The sequence below is a fragment of the Tursiops truncatus genome, chromosome 15, assembly GCF_011762595.2.
Source record: "Tursiops truncatus isolate mTurTru1 chromosome 15, mTurTru1.mat.Y, whole genome shotgun sequence".
NCBI lineage: Eukaryota > Metazoa > Chordata > Mammalia > Artiodactyla > Delphinidae > Tursiops > Tursiops truncatus.
The window spans coordinates 68704428-68730776 of record NC_047048.1 but is presented as its reverse complement, the minus strand read 5'-3'; the positions used below and the strand labels follow the sequence as shown (position 1 = coordinate 68730776).

At 43.7% G+C, this 26349-nt stretch overlaps 1 protein-coding gene across 2 annotated transcripts in view; it reads left to right on the top strand.

Annotated features, from left to right (window-relative positions):
- Positions 1–26349, top strand: part of PTPRT (protein tyrosine phosphatase receptor type T) — a 1098787-nt gene that overhangs the window by 990945 nt on the left and 81493 nt on the right. For both annotated transcript variants that reach the window (XM_033841064.2, XM_033841065.2), the window contains one exon: positions 11843–12033. In XM_033841064.2, the coding sequence (XP_033696955.1) occupies positions 11843–12033 (191 nt within the window). The remainder of the gene's footprint in view (positions 1–11842; positions 12034–26349) is intronic.

The following is a 26349-nucleotide window of genomic DNA, read 5'->3' as shown; positions in this document are numbered from 1 at the left end:
CAACTTCTGTAATTCAACAGCTGAGGGTCTGCCAGGCTAACCCTTGATGTGCACACACAGCTTTATCAGTTCTTATGAGAGTGTTAGGTATCTGTCCTTCCCAGAGTAAAGGCCAGCAGCATTGGTTGCTTGAATGTTTTTGTTTGGTTGGTTTCGAACAGTACTAAGGTGTACTACCTCATTCATTCACTAGAAGCAGAAAGGACAGTGCTTGCCTTATTGAGTAACTCCAGGACCATTAATGAACAAATTGTATTTCTTAACTGGAAGCTCCCTTAAAGACCATCTAATCTCCTACCACTCAAAGCGCAGGTCCACGGACCAGCAGCATCTCCGTCACCTGGGAGCTTGTTACAAATGCAGACTCTCGGATCACATTCCAGACTCACTGAATTAGAATATGCATTTTAAACTGTCTCCAGCGTGTATATTGAAAGTTGAGAAGGAGTGGTCTAATTCAACTTCATAATTTTAAAGTTAAGATCCAGAAGGTGAAAGTAATTGTGCAAGACAATTTAGTGGCAAAACGAGGATGAAAACTCAAGTCTTATAACTCCAAGACTGTGTTGTTTCCACTCTATTAATGTTCTGTTGTCTTTGTAGCTTATTATATCCACACACTCTGCTTAAGTATCCAGGGCGTAGTTTGAAATGAAGAAAGCAGGCTTCTCTCCATCCAGGATAATGGCAAACGCGTTTCAAACAGCTGTTGCACATTTCAATTTCCTCTCCCTTTCCCAGACAAGTTTAGCATTTCATTTTCTCTTTCGTATACATGAACAAAAGACAAAGTCACCTGTCAGGCTGAAGACTGTAAAACCTGACAAAATTGAGTTTTTCTAGCTTAGCTAAGTATCACTCTGCAACTGTTTTGCATACCTTTGTCTTACTATGATTTTGACAGATGAGGGAGAGGAAACGTTTTCGATGTGAGGCATTATTTACTTTTTTTTCCCTTCCATCACGTACCTTCCTATGAGGACGTGGGTCTCAGAGTGCAGTGATACATATGCACAACACAAAATGCTGGGCTGGTTGTTTTTAGTGTGAGCACAACTCTGAAACGAGGGAGAAATTCCAGATCATGCCCTGCCCAAGCTGGAGTCACAACAAAGCTGTAACCTTCAGTCTGACAGAAACACACCCTTCCCCACACAACCTGTCATCCCCCCTGTCCAACTCTCTCTCAGAAGCCACCCTAGAATCCCTCTGTTTCCTGCTTGCAAGAATATCAAAACCATACAACTTACTTTTCTTTATTATTTCTGCTTCAAGTAACTTACTAAGCAGGACATGTTCCTTTACGTTCTTTGGAATATCCTATCTATACTAACACGAACAGCCATATACAGACTTTTCTACTAATAGTATTAAATAACTTCACGATGATAACATTGTGTAAACTCCATTTTCTTCTTAATATACTTCATTCTCATCTGATAAGCAGTATAATCCCCAGGAAGCCATTCCTTACCAGCCACAATTTGTACCATACCTTATCATCTGTTTACAAAATTCTTCAGGCACATGTATCACTGCCTATTTATGGGGTATTTTTCTACTCATCGAAGTTCAGATAGTCCGTTACTTCAAACAGAAGTGCAAGTGGATGGTGACTATGCAATAATTAAACACTGGACTTCGACGTTACAAAAAAGAGTTTGTGTTTCTGGTGAGCTGAAACATTTTAAAAGTTCAGCATTATACCCCTTCTCCTTTGTGGTTCAGCAGTATATTTCCAAGATCCCATACGTACCCCTCAGCTTTGTTCTCTCCTTTCCTAGTTTGATCACTGAGCAGTTAAGACCAAAAAGCATCCTCTTGTTGCTACAGGTCTGTTGCTTCTGGCTCGCCAAGTGATCTTCATTTTTGTTTGAATTAAGTTTATAAAACCTATGCTGTGAACCCTGGTATCAGCACTTTTGCTGTCTTGTTTTCCCGCTGATTTTCATGAAATTGTGACAAAATGAAAAATAAAAAAGACTTTCAAAGTCTTTTTTTTTTTAACAGTGAAATCCTTTCTTCAAGCACAATCATACCTAGAAGTCTGTTTTTTTTAATATCTTTATTGGAGTATAATTGCTTTACAATGGTGTGTTAGTTTCTGCTTTATAACAAAGTGAATCAGTTATACATACACATATGTTCCCATATCTCTTCCCTCTTGCGTCTCCCTCCCTCCCACCCTCCCTATCCCACCCCTCTAGGTGGTCACAAACCACCGAGCTGATCTCCCTGTGCTACGCGGCTGCTTCCCACTAGCTATCTATTTTACGTTTGGTAGTGTATATATGTCCATGCCACTCTCTCACTTTGTCCCAGCTTACCCTTCCCCCTTCCCGTGTCCTCAAGTCCATTCTGTAGTAGGTCTGTGTCTTTATTCCTGTCTTACCCCTAGGTTCTTCATGACGTTTTTTTTTTTTTTTCTTAGATTCCATATATATGTGTTAGCATACGGTATTTGTTTTTCTCTTTCTGACTTACTTTGCTCTGTATGACAGAAGCTGTGGCACATATATACAATGGAATACTACTCAGCCATAAAAAGAAACGAAATTGATTTATTTGTGGTGAGGTGGATGGGCCTAGAGTCTGTCATGTAGACATCTATTTTATCAAACAGATAAAAACCATCTACCTCTGGCTGCAGCAGAGGTGAGGGAAAACTCAAGTGCTTGCTGAGCATTGCACGTGCGTGTGCACACACACACACACACACGCACACAAAACCCCCCATGAGGGTCCAATTCACTCCTGACCCACAGAAGACACTCTGAACAGAGGTCTCCCTTCCTAACTCTGGCTCAGCTCTTAGGTCACTAAGTGCACAGACTAATAATTCACTTATTCCTCCCCCTGGATACCACATGCATGAAACTTTCCACATTATGATCTACCTAAAATAAAAACAACGATCCCTACAACTGGTCACTTAAACAAGTACAGACTGATGGCTCCTAACCAAAAGGGCGTGAGTCACAAAAGCAAGGCCATAACATGAATGACACCCTCTAAAATCAAGCAGTGGCCACCCTGTGGACCCCTGGATTAGAGGAGCCTCAGGAAAGATGGGGCCCAGTTTATGGGGCTCTAGTAGACCACAGGGTTTCACTGAGAGACACTTTTTTTCATTATTGCTACAGTCACGCAGAGTCCAGGAACCAGCCCAGAGAAACTCAAAGGCCAGTGTTTTGTTACGTGAGGGATCCTTGGGCTGGAAGTACTTCTGCATCTTGGCTGTGGTGGTCACGGGAATCTACACCTGTGATTAAATTACATACAGCTGTGAACACACACGCACAGGTGCACGTAAAACTGGTGAAATACAAGTAAGTTCAGTGGAGTGTGTTCATGTCAATTTCCTGATTGTGATGCTGTGTAAGAGTTATGTAAGATGGTAACTTGGGGAAAACTGACTGAAGGGTATATGGGGCCTCTCTAAGTTATTTCTTATGACTGCATGTAAATCTACAATTATCTCAAAATAAAACTTTAACAAAAAGCTGGTGCTCTGGTAAAGGGCTGGAAGGTAACTTCTGACCCTGGCCACATCCATCAGAGTCTTCAGATGTGTTTCGTGGTTTTCCCAATCAGTTACTCACTCGCCAATCCAAGCATGTGATAAAAGTGTTCTACCCGTTTCTAGAAATTGTGAAGTGGTTTACGTGTCTTTTTTCTTAATCATTTTTGGCAGAGGTTTGTCTAATTTATCAGTGTTTTCGAAGGAAAGAGCCAGCTTTTGTTTTTCTTCAGCTTCTCTGTTGTGTCCTTAACTTCTATTATGTCCCATTATCATTTGTTCTTATATTTATCTACTTACTTTCTACTTTCAGTGACTATATTTTTCATCTCTAGAAGTTAAATTTTTATTTTGCAAAGTCACTCATCCTTTTTCCATGATGTGTTGCCTTACTGCTGTGGTTCACAGTCCTTCCATAGTCTCTTTAATCAATCTAAGTGTATTTATTTTATTGTCTCTTAGACAGTTTCATTATTTTCAATCCTTGGCAGGCATATCTCTCTGGGTATCATGTCTGCTGACTCTCCCTTGTGGGGATAAGCTTGCCCACGTGGCTTGTCTTTCTTTACATTTTATTTTTCCGCTCTGAATTCATCTTTAGTGGAGGCGGTTTTGTTCTGTGGGAATTAACATGTCTTGGATTATGAAAATAGCTCTATAGAGTGGTTCTCATTTGCTTGTCAGGACAGGAAGATTTTCTGTGGTATTACATGGATTTTGTATGTTGATTTCTAGGTTTGCAGTTGCTCTGTCACACGCAGAGCACAAATGCAGACCCCAGACCAAAATGTGGTAGGGGTCCAGAGTTTCCTTTGTTTACTGCCTCTAACTATTTGAAAACTATAAACCCTTCTTTTTATTCTACTAATTGATACCTTTAACCTAAGAGTGTGCATACACACATGTGCACACACACACAGATATGCACACACATGCTTGAAATTAGATCCTTTACTTAAGAGCAAGATTAAAATAGTATATATTGACTGTCTATTATAAAAGGTGAAGCAGTTGATTTTTTTTCTAGTGATTCATCAGTCACCCATTTCCTCGTTTTTGTTAGTAGCATTTCAGAATTTAATCAAGTATTTTTATGTTAGATGTTTTTACATAGTTTCTCATTAACAATCCTTTTTTTTAGTTCATTGTGTTTCAACTCACATTTATTTTGATTTTAATACTCATGTCTATGTTTAACTGATTTTGGTGTGTAACAAATCAGTTCTTTTAAAATACAGTTTCTTCCGATCTTGTGGGAGTTTTTTATTTTTTTTAACTAAAAACTTTTTTCCTTGTTTCCCCACCTCCCCAAGCCTCTAGAAAAGAATCAGAGCCAGTATAATTTCTGAATCTTTGTGCATCAGGGAACATCTTTCTGTAGCCTCACAAATGAAAAACAACTTATATCAGGGTATGATTTTGGAGTCACAGCATATTTCCCTCAAAAATTTTGTTCCGGGGCTTCCCTGGTGGTGCAGTAGTTCAGAGTCCGCCTGCCGATGCAGGGGACATGGGTTCGTGCCGCGGTCCGGGAAGATCCCACATGCCACGGAGCGGCTGGGCCCGTGAGCCATGGCTGCTAAGCCTGCGCGTCCAGAGCCTGTGCTCCGCAACGGGAGAGGCCACAACAGTAAGAGGCCCGCATACTGCAAAAAAAAAAAAAAAAAAAATTTTGTTCCAATGATTTTTGGCATTTAAATTTGGGCAACAGAAAATATGGTTAGCATTGTTTCTTTTTCTTTATGGATAGCCTTTTTTTCCAGCCTAGATGTTTATCTGAGTATTTCTACATCAATAATATTTAATAACATTATCAGGAGATTTGTTCTAATTTTAAATTGTACATGGAGAGCTCTTCACATTTTGTTCATTTTGGGGTTTTATTCTGCCAAAAAGCTGTTTTTACATTGTACCCTTTATTATTGCATCTATTTTGTTTATTCTGTTCTCTTCTTTAGTAACAGCAATTATCTTTTATATGTCTGTTTTTTCTCTGAAAATGTCTTTTTGGTGCCTTCACACGTGAACACACATGAGCAGATGATCGATTCCAAGGAAAAAGGAGTCTCATTGTTCTCATTCCCTTATATGTTCACTACAAGCTTCTCAAATTAATTCTCCACAAGTTTCTGCCTGTTGCTTATTCTCATTACAGATTCCAATGTCCATTCAAATTCTGCTCTTCCATTTTGGTTTCCTTACCATCGTTCCTTGCCTCACTCGGCAAATTTTCCTCTAGTTGCTTCTTCACTTGATCCATATTTTGGAAAGGCTGTCCTCTTATTGTTTAATCTTTCACTTTCTTTATTCTTCCATGTTTTCTTGAATTTCATGCCATCTAAAATGCATTTCTGTTTTCCACTGTGTAGGTTATAGAAAAAAATCAAATGGGCTTAAACAATAAGTTAATGTGTTATCTTACAGAACAGGAAGTCAGGAGTTAGAGGAGGTTCCATTGATTGGTTGAATGAGATGCCCAAGAATGTCATTAAAGCCCCCCATCCTTTCAAGCTCTCCACTTTGCCATCTCATGTTGGCATTGCCCTTAGCCTGGATCCTTTCTTGGATGCGAGATTGCTTTAGCAGTTCCAAGCATCAAACCCACACATGGTAATGTCCAGTAGGAGACAGAAGCCCCTGGAATAGCCTTCTTAGAAGTAAGGAAATCTTTCCTAGAAGAAAATAGAACTCCCCTAGTAGACCTTCCCTCCTAGCTCTTTGAAAATTTTTGAAAATTGGCAAAGATGATAGGAACATCTGATTGGCTTAAAAAAATCAGGATTTTCCCCTACGTCTTGGAATAGGGTCATCCTCCTCTGAGTCACATGGGGAATGTGTGGGCACGCAGACTCGTTTGGGGATCTGCCAGAAAGGAAGAAGGTGAGGGATGGCTGTTGGGTAAACAGTCAACACTGACTACTTTTCTTTTGAAAATTTTATTTTTATCAGCATCCAGAGTGTCATTTTTCTTATTTTTCACATCGCAGATTTTTCTGAGACTCCGTGTTGTTTTGTTTCTGTTTTCCTTAACTTCGAAGAAGGAGAGGTCTCTAGGGACTGGTGTTTGCCAATAAACAGAGAAGGCAGATTCTTGTCGTTGCTTTCGCTGTTCAACTGATTGGAATCCTTTTCTTGTGACTTAAGCAGGAGAAGTAACGGAGGTTCACAGTCCCCATCCCTATGTGATGTATCTTCCACCATCCTTCCAAGTCATGAGAGCTGTGGAAGAAGGAATTCACACCCTCTCCACAAAGAGAAAGATTGATTTCTTTATTAGGAAGAGCAAATGAATCCAGAAGCACTTTCCTATGACTGTTCCCATCTCAGATTTTTTCTAATACTGAATCTGAGTGCTGGGGTACAAAGGTGTTTATCCACCCTCTTTTGTCTTAGCCAGTGAAAGGGACCGAGGAAGAGACAGGGCTTGGAGATGCCCGATGCCCGTATTTGCTTGCTAGAGCCTTTGATTCTCTGAGCCCAGGAAAGAAAATGGGAAAAGATGAAGCATTTCTTTTTTGTCCTTCGAGCCAGTGTTACCTTAAGTAACGAAGTATAACTGTGTCAATTGTCAATTGTATAATGTCCATTTCAGTTCCGTAGAATGTGGCACAGTGGGATGGCATTCTACTTAACTGTTAGTTTTACAAGTTCAGCCCTATGGAGTTGGTCAGATTTAAGACAGGGAGAAAAGGTAATTCCTATATAGATATGCACTGTTCAACATTCCTGAGGGGATATGCGATGGGGGTATGTGAATCTACTCTTTCTCGAAGGTCACAAGTCAAAGCTAGCATATCACGCCCATGATTTTCTATTTCACCGTCATTTTTAATGAGATAAAGTAAAGCAATGGTTGAAAATTGATTTAAAGAGAAACTTTGAAGACATGACTATATAGATACGCACTGTTCAGTGCAGTAGCCACTGGTCACAGGTGGCTATTTATATTTAAATTAATTGAAATTAGGTTAAAGTAAAAATTCAGTTCCTCAGTCCCACTAGCCACATTTCAAGTGCTTGACAGTCATAGGTGACTAGTGGCTACCATATTGAATGTGCAGATACAGAGCACTTCCATCATCATATGAAGTTCTGTTGGGCAGTGCTGGGCTAGAGCTGTCTTACACTAGATCAGTGTCTTTTCGAGTTCACTCTAGCTCGAAGTCAGCTCTCTTTAGAACTTGATTTGGCACTGGATGTACACCCGCCCTGTCTAATACTATAGCCACTTAACCACATGTGGTGTTAAGCACTGGAAATATGGCTGGTCTGAGTTGAAATGCTTTATAAGATACACATTGGATTTCAAAGCCTGAGTATGAATAAAGAACGTCAAATATATCATTAATAATTTTATACCAACTCTATGTTGAAATATCATTTCGATGTATTGGGTTAAACAAAATTTCTTATTGCAATTAATTTCACTTGTTCCTTTTTACCTTATTTAACGTTGCTATAAGAAAATTTTAATTTACATACGTGGTCCATGTTATATTTCCACTGGACCTCTTTACCCTCTGTGTAACTGCAGAATGCTCTCCCTTTCTATGTCTCTTTCTCTAGATCTGTGCTTCCTAGTACAGTAACCATAAGCCACATGTGTACATTTAAATTTAAGTGAATTAAAATGAAGCAAAGTGTAAAATGCAGTTTGCCCATCACATTAGCCGCATTTCACACACTCAGTAGTCACATGTGTTCAGTGGCTACCATATTGCACAGCACAGATGCAGACCATTTCCATCATTGTGGAGAGTTCTATTGGACAGGGCTGGTACAGGTTGTCCACAGTGATGGCAAAAACCACAGAAGTGGGGCGTGAATGCCTAAAGCTTGGGCGATGTTTCCATGGTGCCTAACTCTGCAACACGTTATCCTCCCACCTCCTGGAGCCCATCTGTTCCACCTTTGTCAGACATGTTTATGCACATCTTATCTCCTCTTCTCTCCTGCAAGGGCTGTGGCAGTGTATCTCCCTCTGAACACACTTTCCTCCACCCTCCTGTCTGTACTTATATCTAACACTGTGCTTTGTAGACTATAGGTACTCAGTAAATATTTGTTAACGGGCTGGAGTGGCAGTTCCTAGCAAGTGATTGGACATATGTGGCTGTTGCTAGTGGGAGATCTCTAATGGCTTGGTAGCAGGGGGATAAAAAAGAAAGAGAAGGTCAAAGCCAGGTTCCCAAGGAAGAAGGAAGAGTGACTGGCAGAGAGACAGAAAAGAGGAAATCAGAGGGACGGTGGTGACCTGGCATCTCATACACGTCACCATAATCCCTCTGCTCGCGCTAGCAGCCCTTCACGGGCAGCAACAAGACACATTGCGGGGGAATTCACAGCCTTAGACAACAGCTATAGAAAAGGTGCCAAAGAAATCCAAAATATTATTATGTGATAAATAAACATGTAAGGCCTATAAATGAGCAGTTGAAATGGCATGAAAATTAAGGGTCTGGTGAGGAGAAAAATGAAAAATGTTCTCTCCCTGGGCCAGCTGGTTTGAGTTACATTTTACGAGCAGCACGTGGATTCCAGCACCCTTGTTGAGTTAGCAGCAGAATCACACATTAGTTTTAAGGCTCCCTCTCGAAAAGGAACATCATAACGATTTTTAATTGGGGCTGATAAAAATGTAGCATTACTTGTAGGTTCCTGAGAGAAGTGAGTTGTGAAATTGGGTTTTCATTAAACCTAATGATGGAAAATTAAGTATAGTGAGTCTGGTGAAATGGGGTGTGACAAAAGGCATCACTTCTGCATTAGCAGGGGTTAATAGGGAATAGGTGAAGTAAGACACATTGGAAAAGGGAGTCCAACTAGTTGAATTAATAAACCTTGAAACTCCCTTGGTTCCGAGTCTTCATAGCATCATTAGCACCAGCACTGACATTATTACAAATGTTACAGCAATACAAGTTGCTAAATTTCAGACACGTTTGTTTTCCATTCCAGTGTTGGTTTTGCTGACACCAAGTTTACAGTCTGTCTAGCAATGTGTTTAGAGGAAAATACCCATATTGGTAGCTGTTTGGTTTTGAGAATACTTGGCATCTCACAGAAGTTGTCAGATGCTCTTTCCTAAGGAGCCTATCTCTGCCAGGCAGCTGGTCTCCCAGGCAGCCCAGGTCCCAGGCCTGTAGGTCTCTGAAGATACCTGTCACCATATATGATAGTGGCTTAGGTGGGAGACACTCACAGAGCTCCAGGCATTGACTCCGGTTCATCCTGTCCTGGGAATCGTGAAGTGCAGCATCTAGAGAAGCAAACTCAAGTGCTCCTTTTTTCTCCATCCCCATGAGTGATATTCACTGGAAGGAAGCCTCAGATCCATGGCAGCTGGGACGCCTACAAGAAATAGCATGAGTCTTTAACGAGGAGTCTTCTGAAAATCCTTCAGTGGTTTCCCACTGGCTTGAAGATTCTTAAGACATTCACACCTTTCTAGGCTGACCTCACACCGTGTCTCACGGCTTTACCCCCATCATATTTCCACCCTCTACCTCCATTCCATCATATCTTCCTTGCGCTTACCTAGATGTGCTTGGCTTTTCCAGCTTCTCCGCTCATGCTTCCAGTGGTTCTTCTTGTCTGTCTACCCTACTAGACCACCCAGCCTTGAGGGTGAAACCTGTATTCTGTGCATTTCCAGTGTCTACCAGAGTCCCTGGAACAGAGTGGGGTCTCAGTAAATCTAACTCCTGATCACAAGGGTGTGATGGAGAAGGGAAGCTGTGCCTACATTTGCCAGCTCTATGTTTAAGCAACGCCAGTGAAGACGTGTCACCTGTTACCTCAAATCCCAGGAGAAAAGTCAGCAGTATTTTTCTCATGCTTGTCAGAAAACTTGTGCTTATGTCTCACCTAGGCCCTTCTTCCTGGAGCATAAACCTATATATTCTAGATCCTTCTGTTGGCAATCCTTCCTTACCAGGAAGAGTTTTGCTCATGCTGTCACATAGGAGGAAAGTTCACTTTTACATACAGAGTCAGTGTTTGATGGATTATGGCGACAGAGAGAAACAAGCTGAAAGATACGTGGATTTTGAAAAGACAAGTTGCAGAAAATGAGGAATGTATGCTAGAACTCCCAGGGAACGAGTGTGGCCTAGGCCCCGTGGGGTCTGCCTTGGTCCCTTGCAGTGCCTGAAAACATCTGGGTGAGACGCATCAGATCTGGCAGTGCTCATCTTCTGCATGCCACAAACAGGAGGGTCTAGAGCATAGACTGTCCATGTCTTTGGGAGGAGGTTGGGGAGACCAAGCCTGAATGGTTCTGGGTAAGACGAACTGGCCCTGAAAGATTGACAGTGTATGGCTGGCAGGGAGTTCATAGGGTAAGAAAGTGGTTTTACTGGTCTAAGGGGAGCAGAGGAATTCAAATTCCAACCTAAGCAGGCATCAGTTTTGAGGGTGGCCCAACTAGTAGGGAGCAGTTAACACAACTCAGTGTGTCTAAAGATTATTATCAGGCGAGATTATAGATCTTATACCAAGGATAGATGTATGAAGGACATGAGGCGTAGGACCCAGGCCTGGGAGAAGTAGCTGTCAGGACTGAAGGAGGAGGCTCAGGCTTCCCCACCTGCAAGGTAGGTTCAGCATCACTCCTGGATTAAGAGTGTTAAATTCTGGGGAAACTAGACAGTAGGCAGAAGGTGATCATTGTTGCAGAGCCCATAGCTGGAGAGCAGCTGAGAGGGTCAAGGTCTCTGCTATCTACTGCGGGTCCAAGACTGGCTCCAATTCTTCCCAGTGTATGACCCAAAGGAAACAAACTAGTAGAGAAACCAGGTCACACGGGGATGCAGGCAGATGGACCAGAAGCAGACACATGGCTCTGATCTCCAGGGACCTGAGGCTCTCCTCACCTGCGGGCAGGCACCAGAGACGGTTCCAGGTAGTCTGCTTCCTCAACAGGAGGGTGCTCCTAGTATCCATCCTGCCTGGCTTCTCACTGGTTCTAGGATTGGCCTGGATTGCCTGAGACCACCCTGACAAGGCTGAAGGAAGGACAGAAACAGGCAGGAGATGACAGCCAACCTGGAACCCTGTCTTTACTCCATCAAGATGCACCCTTGAAGTAGAAACGAACCAAGGGTTATTGTGTCACTGGTTTGTTTGTTGTTTTCATGTTTAAATCTACCGCCACCGCCACGCCAGGGAAACCGTGTTTCTTTATTCTTTCTGCAGTTCCCTGATCAGCTGAGTCCTGAGTTAGTTCCCTCTGCCCTCCTGAGGTCAACCTAGGGGAGGCACAGAGGACAGAGGACAAAACTCCTATAGGTGATGGTCTGTTCTCCCTCCTTCTTTTTGAAGCAGATGGCAGCCGTGGGGAGCTGTCCCAGCCCACCCTCACGATCCAGACTCACCCCTACCGGGCCTGTGACCCCGTGGAGATGAGCTATCCCCGGGACCAGTTCCAGCCCGCCATCCGGGTGGCTGACCTGCTCCAGCACATCACTCAGATGAAGAGAGGCCAGGGCTACGGGTTCAAGGAGGAATATGAGGTAAGAGACCAGCCTGCGGGAAACTGCCTGATGGGCACAGAGGCTTCATGGGTACTAAAGGTACTCAGAGTATGGTCCCGGGTTCAGCAGCGTCAACACCACCTGGGAGCCTGCTGGAAATGCACCATCTCAGGCCCACCCAGACCTACTGCATCCGTTCAGAGTCACACCTGCCTGCAATGGGAAGATATCAATAGAAGGGCTCCAGCCCCCATCCCACATGTTGTAGAAAAGCCAGCAGATCACCCCTGCCAGTGGTTTTCAGCAGGCCTGCTCGCTCCTGGTCACCTCTTGCCTCACGGTCATGCTTCTGTTGTGTTTTCAACACCCCCAAGTCAATATCGCATCTGGCAACTGCTGTCCTCCCTCTCTCGGTACCTGCTCCGCAACCCCTGCCTTGGACATCCCTTACCTTCCTCCCCAGCGAGTCTCTAATGCCAAGGATTCGTGAGTAGCATTTGTTACTAAGGTTTAGGGAATCACAGAAGGATTGCAGCCAAGTACAGGAAGTACCTGAATACAAGTCCTCCTGAGGTGAGGTTCTGGTCACCAGACAGGTCTCTATCCACTTCCTTCCCAAAAGTTCCTTTTAGTGTCCTAAAATTTTCTTTTTTTTTTCTCCTCCTTTTTATAGCAGCCAGGAAAAGAACTCCGCTCCCTCTACTTTATTATGCAGAACAGTTATAGCTATCTTTATCTCACTCCTTTTGTTTCACTCCTTGCCCTTTAGGCCTCACCTTTTACAAACAAAAGGTAGAAGGAAAAACTCATTAAGATGTTTTCCTGCACTAGAGAGCGCCTGACCCCCAAGAGGGATTTTGCATCCCTCCTGAGCCTGTCGGAATCCAGCTGCGGGCGGCTTTGGAACCGAGCATCTCTTTCTTCTCTTTTCCTTTCCTCTCTCTACCTCTCCTCCATCCTTCCCAAAATATCTTCTGAGCATTTGCTGTGTGCCAGGCTCTGAGTTAGTTGCACTAGGCTGTGTGGTGGTGGTGGTGGTGGTGGTGGTTTTTTCTCACATGCATCCTGTGGCCCAGGTGTGCTAGGTTCAGCTTCACTGTGTGTGTGAAACTGCATCGGCTCAGATGCCACACATTTGGAACTCTTGATACTGCAGACTAAGCTTATCTCTCAGGCTGTATTCTGAGAAAGAGCTCACAAGGCAATATTTCAGAAGTTGTGTGAGGTCATGAAATTGTGCTAAATTTGGTGGTAGGGGGTGTCCAGACATCCAGATTCCAGTACAACAAGCTGTGCGGCCTGTCGTTTTGCTACCTGAGTTTTGAAGTTCTTTATCAGTTGAATGAAGAGTTTGGATAGGTGATTACTAAGGGCCTGTCTGGTCCTAAAACTTTGAGAGTATAAAACATGGTAGCAAGGAGAACGGTTTGACGCAGTTATGTGAACAAAAACGTTTATGTCAATGATCATGAGTAATTACCAGCTCAGGAGAACCAGCAGTTAACTTCTTTTGTTTTGTTTTGTTCTGTTTTTGTTTTAACATCTTTATTGGAGTGTCATTGCTTTACAATGGTGTGTTAGTTTCTGCTGTATTACAAAGTGAATCAGCTATACGTATACATATATCCCCAGATACCCTCCCTCTTGCATCTCCCTCCCACCCCTCTAGGTGGTCACAAAGCACAGAGCTGATCTCCCTGTGCTATGAAGCTGCTTCCCACTAGCTACCTATTTTACATTTGGTAGTGTATATATGTCCATGCCACTCTCTCACTTCGTCCCAGTTTACCCTTCCCCCTCCCCATGTCCTCAAGTCCATTCTCTACATCTGTGTCTTTATTCCTGTCCCCAGCAGTTAATTTCAAATACGGTCTAAGTAAAATAGTATTTTTCAGGCTTCCCTGGCGGCGCAGTGGTTGAGAGTCTGCCTGCCGATGCAGGGGACACGGGTTCGTGCCCCAGTCCGGGAAGATCCCACGTGCCGCGGAGCGGCTGGGCCCGTGAGCCATGGCCGCTGAGCCTGTGCGTCCGGAGCCTGTGCTCCGCAACGGGAGAGGCCACAACAGTGAGAGGCCCACGTACCACAAAAAAAAAAAGAAAAAAAAAATAGTATTTTTCATATACTCAATCTATAAATTTTGGGAGGATACTGAGATAAGAATTGCAGGTGACGGTCTCATCACCTCACATCCCTGGGCCTTATTTCCTAGGAGGTTGGTTAAATGATCCTGGTCTCAGCGGGCCGTGGGGTCCAGCGGCTGGACCTCGGTCCTTGTCTTCTTTGAAAAAAGAATTCAGCAAAGAGACAGAGATTATGAAGCAGATAAAATGTTTATTAGAAGCAAAGTACGTGTGGAAGTACACACAGGCAGACTCAGAGTGAGTCGTGCCCAGTAGGGGGTGTGGCTAAAATTGCTTATGTGGGGGCAGTTTTCCACGTTCCCTCTGGCCAGTCATCTTGCTCGTGCCCATATTTGGCCTGACTCAGGGCCCTGCCCGATGTGCACGCACATCTTTCAACCAAGATAAATTCTAGCGCGAGAGTTTCTGGGAGGTTGGCGGGACATATTATGGGCTGGCGCCCCCTCTCACCTTTGACCCCTGAGTATCTTTTCTGAACATGTGTGGTCTAGGATGTCTCCTTGACCATAGGAATGAGAAAAATGTGCTCGCCTTATCTTTTACTCAAGCAGGGCTCTGCTCCTGTCATTATCTTTATTTCGAAGTGTCTACAGGAGACTGTTTGCAGCTGCTCAGCCTGGGGCCCATCGCTCTCCAGCCTCAATCCCAACCCGTTAAAGTATGGCGGGGGGGGCATGTGTGTGTGCTCACACTCACTTGTGTAGACCTGTGTGGTGAGTGAATGTCAGGAGAAGGTGTGTTGTTTGTAAAGTCATATTCAATATCGTGAAGGTTTAATAAGTTATTAGTCATAATATTTAATTTGTTTTAAAGTTTCAAATAGCATTAAGGGACATGTGTGGCTTATCAGAAAGGGGGCCAAGTAGTCAAAGCCTGAGAAACACTGTTCTAAGAACTTGCGATCTAAGATTTGAAAACAGAAATACAAATACATTGGACGACTTTGGTGCATTTCCTTCCAGAATTATATCTTTTAAAGGTATCCATACTTATGTGGTGGGATTTGGATTGATTTTTTTTTTCTTTTTTTTTTTTTTGTGCCTTTTTACATTTTCCAAATTTTCTAGCATGGAAATGAACTGCTTTTATAATGAGAGAGAAAACAATAAATGTTGTCCCATCATTTGCACTTCAACCATAAATACCATTAAGTAGACGAGACTTGCCCTCAGTTAGTTCAAGTTATATTGATCAGTTAGCTTGAATACTTAGCTTCTAGTTAACAGCATTTCCTGATTAACTAGAGGTTAATTGGAAGACATTACTTCATAGGTGTCTTTCCACTTCCTTAGACTATAGCTGGATATTGCTTTGATCATCAAGCCTCCTGTGATGTCTGGAATCTACATACTGAACAAAGAATCACAAATCTACTGGAAGACTGTTTCCTAATGTAGATATATGATTCCTGGGTCTTCAATCCTACTATCAAACCCACATGCCATGTGCTCCGTTACCTGTCACTCGCCTACCCTGATCATTTTTTTCATGCAAATTAGTGGGTTTGACAAGTTGACATATAAGGGACCTCTCAGCTATAGCAAGCTGTGTCTTCTAAAATTCACTTAAGTTGTACAATCACTTACAAATTTGCTCATTAAATATTTACTGAGTAGTTACTATTTCTAAGAACTGTTCGAGGTATTTGGGATACGACAGAGAGCAAAAATGGACAAAGATACATGCCCTTGTGAAGCTTGTATTCTAGCAGAGGAAACCCAAGATAAACAATAGACTTAAAAATAAGGAAGTTATTTGACAATAACTTACCTAATGTAATATGTTAGTAAATAATATAGTATGTTAGACAGTGAAAAACACTGTTTGCTGTGTTACAAGCTACCCCAGATCTTAGTGACGTAGAACAGCCAGTTTATCGTGCTCACTGATTCTGTGGGTCAGGCATTTGGACAGGGTACAACAGGGATAGTCTGTCTCTCTTCCATGATGTCTAAAGCCTTGACTGGGAATGCTCTAAGGCTTGGGACTGAAGATCTGAAAGTGTCTTCACTCAGATAGCTAACAGCTGGGATCTCAGCTGGGATTGCCAGCTGGAACACCTACACTCAGCCTCTTCCGGTGGCCTGGGCTTCCACACAGCATGGTTGCCTCGGGATCGCTGAACTTCTTACATGGTGGTGCAGAGCTCTGCCGGTGAGCCCGCTAGCTAACAAGGTGGAAAGTGCGTAACCCCTTGTTACCTACAGTTGGACGCCACACAGCATCACTCCAACCACCTTATATTCGTTATACGCAAACAATAACTGCCTACATTCTGGGGGAGGGGAATTAGACTCCATCTCTTGATGAAGGGAGGTGTAGCTGCAAGATTCTAAGAGAGAATACGGAACAGGAGTAGTGGAAAATATAATCTGTGGATAATACAGTCTTCCACAAGTAAGTACCATGGGAAATGAAAGAGAAGCGCAAGGAAGGGAGATGGTATATTCCAGAGACATGAGGTGAAGGAGTTCCAGTATTAAACAGGCTGGAAGGGCAGTCTTTAATTAGAATATGAGATTTGAGCAGAGACATGCTGGAAAGTATCTGGAGGAAAAGAGTCAAGATCAAGGGAATAATATATCTGGCATGTACAAGGAGGTCAAGTGTGGTGTGAGTCCAGTGAACAAGAAAGAAAAGTAATAGAAGGTGCAATTGGAGAAATAAAGGGGGCCTGATCGTATAGTGCCTTATAGTCATTATAGGGACTTTGGCTTTTACTCTGAATGAAATGAAAAGCCACTGCAGCGTTTTGAGAAGACAAGTGATAATTTTCTGACATTATTTTGAAAGATTGATTCTTGCTGCTCTGTGGAGAATAGACAGAGGGAGGAAAGGGTAAAAGCAGGGAAACCAGTTGCGAGCCCACTGCAGTGACCCAGCAGAGAGACAGTGCTGACTCACCCGGGATGTGGCAGCGGCGGTGGAGAGAGGTGGCTGGATTCTGAATGTATTTTAAAGATAGAGCCAACAGGATTTTCTAACACATTACATGTGGCCTGGGAGAGAAAGAGAGGAATCAAGGGTGACTTCAAGGCTATTACCCAAGCCACTGGAAGGATGGAGTTGCCACCAGTGGAGATGGGAAGGCTGCAGGTGGAACAGACTTGGGGATAAGGAAGGAATGGGGAGTTTGATTTTGAACTAAGATATCTATTAGATATCTCAGTGGAGATGGAAAGTAGGTAGCTGGATATATGAGTCTGGAATTTGGGAAAGAAGCCTGGACTGGGGAGAAAACTTTGGGAGCCATTGACACATAGATGATATTAAAAACACAGAATTTCAACTGTGAGATGTCAGAGCACTTTTCATAGACCAGGCATTGTACTGGACTCTAGAAACTGAGGAGACAAGATGGAGTCCTTGTCTTCTGGGGAGCTTAGAGCTTATTCTTCGAGATGCGCATATAAACTATTTCACTGTTTGGCAAAATGTCACAGTAGAGGTATCCCCAGAGTGCTATCAGAGCCCTTGGAGGTGGGGTGCATTAAGCCTAGCCTGAGGATGGATAGCCAGTGGCTTTCTGGAAGACATAAAGCCTAAGCCAAAGCTTGAGAAATAGGAGGGAGCAAAGAAGGAGATGGGGCTGAAATTGTTAGTAGGGGCAGGCGTGGGGTGTGGGCAAGGGGATTTGGATTTTATTCCAGGAGCAATGGGGAGCCATTGAAGGGAGCAGGATTTTTTTAAGCTGGATTTGCTTTTATTTTATTTTATTTTTTTAACATCTTTATTGGAGTATAATTGCTTTACAATGGTGTGTTAGTTTCTGTTTTATAACAAAGTGAATCAGGTATACATATACATATGTTCCCATATCTCCTCCCTCCCTCCCTATCCCACCCCTCTAGGTGGTCACAAAGCACCGAGCTGGTCTCCCTGTGCTATGCGGCTGCTTCCCACTAGCTATCTGTTTTACGTTTGGTAGTGTATATATGTCCATGCCACTCTCTCACTTTGTCACAGCTTACCCTTCCCCCTCCCCATATCCTCAAGTCCATTCTCTAGTAGGTCTGCGTCTTTATTCCCGTCTTGCCCCTAGGTTCTTTATGACCTTTTTTTTTTTTAGATTCCATATATATGTGTTAGCATACAGTATTTGTTTTTCTCTTTCTGACTTACTTCACTCTATATGACAGACTCTAGGTCTATCCACCTCACTACAAATAACTCAATTTCATTTCTTTTTATGGCTGAGTAATATTCCATTGTATATATGTGCCACATCTTCTTTATCCATTCATCTGTTGTTGGACACTTAGGATGCTTCCATGTCCTGGCTATTGTAAATAGAGCTGCAATGAACATTTTGGTACATGACTCTTTTTGAATTATGGTTTTCTCAGGATATATGCCCAGTAGGATAATCAAGACAGTATGGTACTAGCACAAAAACAGAAATATTGATCAATGGAACAGGATAGAAAGCCCAGAGATAAACCCACACACATATGGCCACCTTATCTTTGGTAAGGGAGGCAAGAATATACAGTGGAGAAAGGACAGCCTCTTCAATAAGTGGTGCTGGGAAAACTGGACAGCTACATGTAAAAGAATGAAATTAGAACACTCCCTAACACCATACGCAAAAATAAACTCAAAATGGATTAAAGACCTAAATGTAAGGCCAGACACTATCAAACTCTCAGAGGAGAACGTAGGCAGAAGACTCTATGACATAAATCACAGCAAGATCCTTTTTGACCCACCTCCTAGAGAAATGGAAATAAAAACAAAAATAAACAAATGGGACCTAATGAAACTTAAAAGCTTTTGCACAGCAAAGGAAACCATAAACAAGAACAAAAGACAACCCTCAGAATGGGAGAAAATATTTGCAAATGAAGCAACTGACAAAGGATTAATCTCCAAAATTTACGAGCAGCTCATGCAGCTCAATAACAAAAAAACAAACAACCCAATCCAAAAATGGGCAGAAGACCTAAATAGACATTTCTCCAAAGAAGATATACAGATTGCCAACAGACACATGAAAGAATGCTCAACATCATTAATCATTAGAGAAATGCAAATCAGAACTACAATGAGATATCATCTCACACCAGTCAGAATGGCCATCATCAAAAAATCTAGAAACAATAAATGCTGGAGAGGATGTGGAGAAAAGGGAACCCTCTTGCACTGTTGGTGGGAATGTAAACTGATACAGCCACTTTAGATTCGCCTTTTAGATGCAACTATTTGTCGTAGATCAGAACAGGGAGATCAGAGGCAGGTAGGGGGCTGGGACAGTAATTCAAGGAAAATATGGGTTTGCCTGAACCTGGAGACTGTGCCCCGAGCCTAGACAAGCCCACACACATTCTTTCATGTCGAGTCATAAAATCAGCTTGCTCTCTTTAGCGTGTAAACTTGAACCTCTCAATGCATATATTTTAAGTTCGGTGACTTGAAATAATGCATGAATGGTCCTGAATTGAGAGTCAAAATGCCTAGATTTAAGCCCTGTCTCTTTCATTAACTATCTGGGTGACCTTGAGCCAGTTACTCCCCCTGTCTGGGCCTCCATTTTCATATTTATGCAATGGGCGTGAAGACATTGGTCAGAGTGATCCAAAGAGTGCTTCTGTCCATGATACGTTGGGAGTCTCAGTGGGAACCAGTTGTCCAGGCCAGCTGGATCTCCCATCCCACCTGTAGCTCCACTGGACCCCACTCTCTGGGGCTACCACCCCCGTAGTTATGTCTCGAGTCCTAGCCACCGTGATTGACCAGGGACCTTGGGTTCCTAAGAACTCAAGGAGGCCTAAGGCAAATTACCTGCACTTCCCATACAGATCTGAGTCTTAGAGGCTTTCAGTCTTGACTGCACATTAGAATAACCCAGGGAAGTTTTAAAAACACCAACACCCGGGCCATCCTTCAGACCAATTAAATCAGAATCTCTGGAAGTGGGATCCAGGGATCAGTATTTCTTAAGCTCTCCAGAGGACTCTAATGTACTTTCAAGGTTGAGACGCTGGTCTGAGGAGGCCCGTGGAGTCCCCTGCACGTGCCCTGCTTGTGTCTACAGACCCTTCCCCTCACCTGCTGTACTTGCTCCCGGTCACATCCGATGCCCATGGAGGCATGTGAGGACCCCACAAATCTGCCCTGCTATTGGACCACAGTCCCATTAGAGTCAAGGGGCTTCTTCATGTGATCCTGGACTGCAGAGTCTTCCCTCCTCCCCCTCCTACCTCCCCCAGGCCAAAGGTGGGGGCACCTTCCCCAGTTACAAACCAAAAATCCTAAGCATGCCATCAAATGCTGACAGATGTTGGCTGGAGAGTGGGATTGTCTGTGAGTCCTAGAACGCCAGACACTGTCGTGGTCAGATGAGTATCAAGTTTGGGAAGGATGTGGGGCAATAGGGTGAGGTGACTTTGTGATGGAGAGAAGGAAGAGAAGCATGTTAATCCAGTCCAATCCAGGCAGCCTGTCGTCATAATGAATAGAACAAGCCCAGTAGGGAAACCAGAAGGTATTGGTTACTACAGCTCCATTAAGATGATTTAAGGCAACAAGGACCAGCTGTGAGGAATATGATGCAGCCTAATGAAGAGCAAACGTTTGTTCATTTTCCAGCTCTGGGCAGACACGCCATGTGCATGGCTTGTGTGGGGTGAGGCCAGTGTTGCCATCTTTCTCTTAGTCGTCTAAGTGATGGTGGGCAGGCAGCCTCCCGATGGAGGGTAACCAAGGAGATGGATGCTTCAGATCTCCCCAGGTGCCCTCTTCTCTGCTCAGAGCCACCTGAGCAGAGACAGAGTGGACCTCCTGCTTCTCCCACCATTTTTTTCTCTCCTCAGTTGGTGAAAGAGTCCCAGAACATGCCACTGCAGGTGATCTCTGAGAGATTCTGGCCCAGCTGCTCAATTTGCAAATGAGTGATTCTTGGGTAGAGGCATGGGGAATTAGTGGCAGAAGCCCAAATCGTGAAAGGGAAAACCATGGTTGTTCTCCAACTCTGGAAACTCATAATGACCAAAATAGAAAGACTTGACTCTGCCTGCTCATTTCATTCCACTCACCGTGGATTAAAATAAGGAGAAACTGGGCCTTTTCCAGAGGTGGCCAAAAGACATCAGGAACCATGTGGTTTCAGACTTGGAAGTTTTCCTAGCAAGAAAGAGCTCATGTACAAGAGACTATTAACTGAGTCCTTTCCTTTGAGTTTATTTTTATTTTTCCACTTAGTATTCTGTTTGTAACCCAGCAAACAATATTTTCTGTTTAATTGGAATCCTCCCCAACCAAGTGAGCAATTTTCAGGTGGTACCATAGACAAGTGTCTCAAGTGAGAGTTAAGATGTGGTTCTCAATCTGCTACTGATATGCTGGGTGGACTTGGACAAGACTCTTCCATCTCTGGGTCCATGTTTCATCTTCTGTGACATGTTTGACTACATAGCATGGACTCCTGAAGGCTGATAATATATGCTGGTACTTCATTTGGCCAGAAACACTTACTGAGTACCTTACACTGTGTAGTTTACTGGAGATAGTTAGGAAGATACAGAAAGAAAATAAAGACCCTACTTTGAAGGAAGCTCAGGGTCTTACCACACCACGTAATCACATAACGGAACTCTAGTTAACATGCTTTGTGGACCCATGAGAAAGGGCGGTTCAGGGTGAATGCAGGGTTTTGTCGTTTATTTTTGCTTTTTGTCAGTGATTACTGCCAGCATCAATCAGAAGCTTTCTAAAAGATGAAGCACTGAGCTGAAGAAAAGTAGAAGGCTGGGTAGAGGAAGAGCATGTGTGACAGAGTGAAACAGAAGTGTAGGGGCTCAGAAACATAAAAGAGTTGAAATGTTGCAAGCCAGCTCTTAGACAGGAAACAAAGATGCCTGTCTATAAAAAAGAAAAATCAAAATGAAACTAGTTGGGGAGACAAATAGGAAGTTTTCACAGTTTTCCTGAACAGAATGAACAAGGTAAATCATGGCCTTTGACCATCTACCCCTTAACTCTAGCTGACTTCAAGTTTAGGGGAGAGCTGTTGACCCAGAGGCACCCTCCCAGAAACTCATGCATGCAGATGGAGAAAATGTGTGGACAGGATCAGAAGTCTGTAGCCTGGAATGGGAGGCAGGGGTCCCCCAGGTCATAGGCTCAGAGATGGGAGGAATAGATGTACCCTAGTATGAGCTTTCCCATCAAACTATAGGCCTCTTGGAAGTACGGCCAGCGTCTTCATCTCTCATGCTTCTCTGAAGCATGTGGAAAATAGTATACTAAATATTAATTTAATTGATTTGCAGAGTACTGGTGAAAAACTTTATGGTTAAGAATAGTCCCATCAACGAAGTGAGAGAGTGACATGGACATATATACACTACCAAACGTAAAACAGATAGCTAGTGGGAAGAAGCTGCATAGCACAGGGAGATCAGCTCGGTGCTTTGTGACCACCTAGAGGGGTGGGATAGGGAGGATGGGAGGGAGATGCAAGAGGGAGGGGATATGGGGATATATGTATACGTATAGCTGATTCACTTTGTGATACAGCAGAAACTAACACACCATTGTAAAGCAATTATACTCCAACAAAGATGGTAAAAAAAATAATAATAAAATAAAAAGAATAGTCCCATCCATTCTAAATGTAATAGTTTGCATCTACCAACCCTAACCTCCAAGTCCATCCCTCTCCCTCCGCCCTCCCCCTTGGCAACCACAAGTGTGTTCTGTAGGTCTATGAGTCTGTTGCTGTTTGGTAAGTAGGTTCATTTGTGCCGTATTTTAGACTCAGAGTCACTTTGCTCTACCACAGAGATTGGCACAATTTGTAAATCAACTGTACTTCAGTTTAAAAAACTGAAAACAGAAATTTAAAAGGCAGTATTTCTTAAAGAAAGACACTGGCACAGAAAGACCCTCACGTCGTGGGCTGTCTCTGTAGGTGCATAGAGTGTCTTCAGAGTGAGTCTTCCCCAGGAATTTGCTGTTTGCAATCACCTTCCTGCCTAAAACAGTGGTTCTTAAACTGTGTTATGTGTCAGGACCACCTGGAGTTAGTAAAGAACATTGAGACACAGGCTCATGGATGCAGGACAGGGCCCAGGCCTCTGCATTCTACCAAATTCTCTAGAAAATCTGGAACCCTACCAAAGTTTGAGAACAGCTGACCTAAACTTTGTCATTTAAAAGAGATCTCGTAGCTTTCAGTGGGGCCTTTTAAAGGGTGCTTTGTGACTCTAGATGCAGATAGACACTCAACTATTCTGCTCGTTCCAAACTCCTGTCACAGACAAATACCCCCATCTTGCCGCCCTCCGATTTTTGACTCAACGTCCCCAGAACTCATAAATTACCGTCTACTTAGTGGCATGGCACACAATAATATTTGCTCTCCTGATGCCACTCTGAGGAGATGTCATTGGTCATCCGCTCCTGCCTTCTCTGTCCACGTTTATAATCCCTATGGCGTGTGCTTTTCAGCAGAGAAGCGGGCATTTGTTGAAAGCGTGGTCTCTGCCAGGGCCACCGCTGACTCATACAGCACCTTAGAGTGAAATAGCAAAAGGTACACCTGTCTCAAGATACTTGGCTTTATCACCGTGCAGAAGATGTTCATAATATATATAGAAATCTGTCATGCCTACCAGAGGAATGGTGCTCCCTTCGATTTGGTGCTCTTGTGTTGTGCACAGCCTGTACAGCCATCCATGGTAACCTTTGCCATCCACCAACTAGCCATGGCCTTCAGTAAACAGTCAGGGCACGTAAGAGTTCCATTGGCCAAAGAATTCCCCATGCTGCCCCTGTGTAGTCAGATCCTTCCCCCACACCTAGCCTGAAGGGTGTATTATTGACTTAATTTTCAAAAAAGTTAATTGAGACTTGGAGTGGTAAAATGATTTGCAGTAAAAATATCCAAACACTCTAGTCTGTCTCCCTTTTGAAAGCCCTGCATTTTCCCTCTCAAATGCACGGCAAGAGATGTTTCTTGACGAGACAGATGTGTGAAAGACCCAGGTAAAATGGCTCCTCCTTTGTGAAGACCCTCTGGGATCTTCCCTGCATCAGGAGAGTGCAGTGGTGGGTGGGGTCACGGAGAAACCCTGGCAGCCCAGACTGATCATGGAGGAAGCCCTGTGCCCTGAAGCATCAGCCAGGAACTGCCTGGTCAGCATTCCCTGGGCCTGGTTTTGCTACACCCCAGGGCATATCATATCCAATTAATTATCTCCAGGGATACAGTCAGGCCAAAGGGAGTGAGGAGGGCCTCATAGCTGACAGAATCCGCTGAGGTTAGTGGGTGAACAGGTAAAGGAAATGGAGCAGGATACTCTCAGCCATGGATTGGAGGTGAGCTACTCTTGGAGACTCTGTGTTCTGATGTCTCGCTATCTGGGGCCTAACTCAAGGAGGCTTAGGTACAGAGAAGAGTGTCCAAGAAGGGTGGCAAGCTTCAGAAAGGACTTTCTCATCTCAGTAGGGCCAAACCAACAGGTAGGAAGGGAGTCAGCCAAGCAGACATCAGGGCCAATTCTCAGTTCTAACAAGAAGTTGAAGTATTAAGGGGGAAACCGGGCTAGGCTGCGGAGTCCTGCGACTCAGCATAACAGGTCAGAAGAAGCCTGTGACTTGTGGTCAGGTGGTCTGAGCTCCCCCTGGCTCCAGGACCTCAGCTCCTTGACCGAGAGGGACGGTGGGTGGGTGGGTAGGTGGAATGCCTACCGACCATAAGAAGAGTTGGTCTGGGACAGGTACCAGATGATAATCTTATCCTAAAGTCTATGAAGCCTGTTGAGAAGGATACAGGGAGGGTTTAAGAGACGAGTGCTCTCAGCCACTTGTCACGATGCTGGTACTGGCTTCGCCTCCTCATTTTTAAAAATGTCCAAAGCATCCCCATTGACTTAAAATAAAACTCTCATTCTTGGCTGTGGTCCACAAGACCTCAGCTGAGCACCACACCTTCCCCATCCACATGATGTGTCACTTATATTCTCTCAGCTCTGTAGAGCCTCCCTTCAAGTTCTAGAACACACCAAACTCATTCCATCTCAGGGCCTCCACACCCGTTGTCATCCTGGAACATTCTTCCCCCAGCTCTTGCCATATAGCTGGCTTCTGCTCATCATCTATTTTTCAGCTCAGATGTGTCAACAGGAGACCAGTAGAAATACACCTGGAGTTGAATAAGCTGGATTTAGGAACTGTGGGAAATCTCAGGAAGAGGGTGTCAGAAAGGGCTCATGGGATGTGAGCTGTGTTAGGTGATTTGAGGCTTTGTTCTAGATTAGACACCAATAGGAAGTGGTAGGGTTGGGTACCTTAATAAATCTTAAGTATTAGAAGGGGGAACAGGCTCGGGGCTACAGCTGAAATTGGCAAAGGAGCAGCATCACACATGAGCCAGGATGGAGGGTGGGTTGTTGTTGGTTTTTTTTGGCTTGGGCAACATTCCTGTTTGTGTTTGGATATGACTACAGAGTGGTCTAGTTTTACCCTTGTTCCATCCTGGTCTCAGAGGAGCTTTGTCTGGTGTTGGCATTCTGTGAAATTGTTTAAGTTCAACAGGAAAACACCAAGGTCCAGCTGGCAGTGCCAGGCCAGCCCCTGGAAGTCAGGGGCTGCTCTTTTCCTCCTCAAATGCCACCTTTTCCAAGAGTTCTGCCCAAGCCACCCTACCTAAAGCGGTGCCTTTTCCAGTCACTGTCTCTCCCAGGACTTTGTTGCCTTTGTAGCACTTGTTTTAAACAATAATTACCTTGTTTATTGTTTGCACCTTCCTACAACTAGGACAGAAAGTCCGTGAAATCTTGTCTGCCGTGTTCATTGCTATTATTTCTAGGACCTAGCGTAGTCCTAGCGCCCAGATGGTCATTGGAAAAGGAAGGAAAGAGAGAAGGAAGAAGGGACACAGGGAAGAAGGGCTCACTTAATACGCATTCTTGGGTGAGTCATTTCATGTTTTCAGACCTCACTTTGCTGATCTGTAAAGTGAGGCAATAACATTCTCAAAAGATCCTTTCAGATCTGCCTTTTGAGGATTCTGTGAATACCACAGCTCAGACCTCCAGAGATGCAGACAGCCCCCAATACACCTTTTAGGACTTAAAAAAAGAAAAATGACTGCCTTAGAAAAGCAACACTGTGGAAGAGTTGGAAACATTTCCACACTAAGAGAAGAGTGTAAAAATAGAGCTCAGCACTCTAAGGGGAAGAGAATGAGAAAAGCAAAGCGGAGATTGA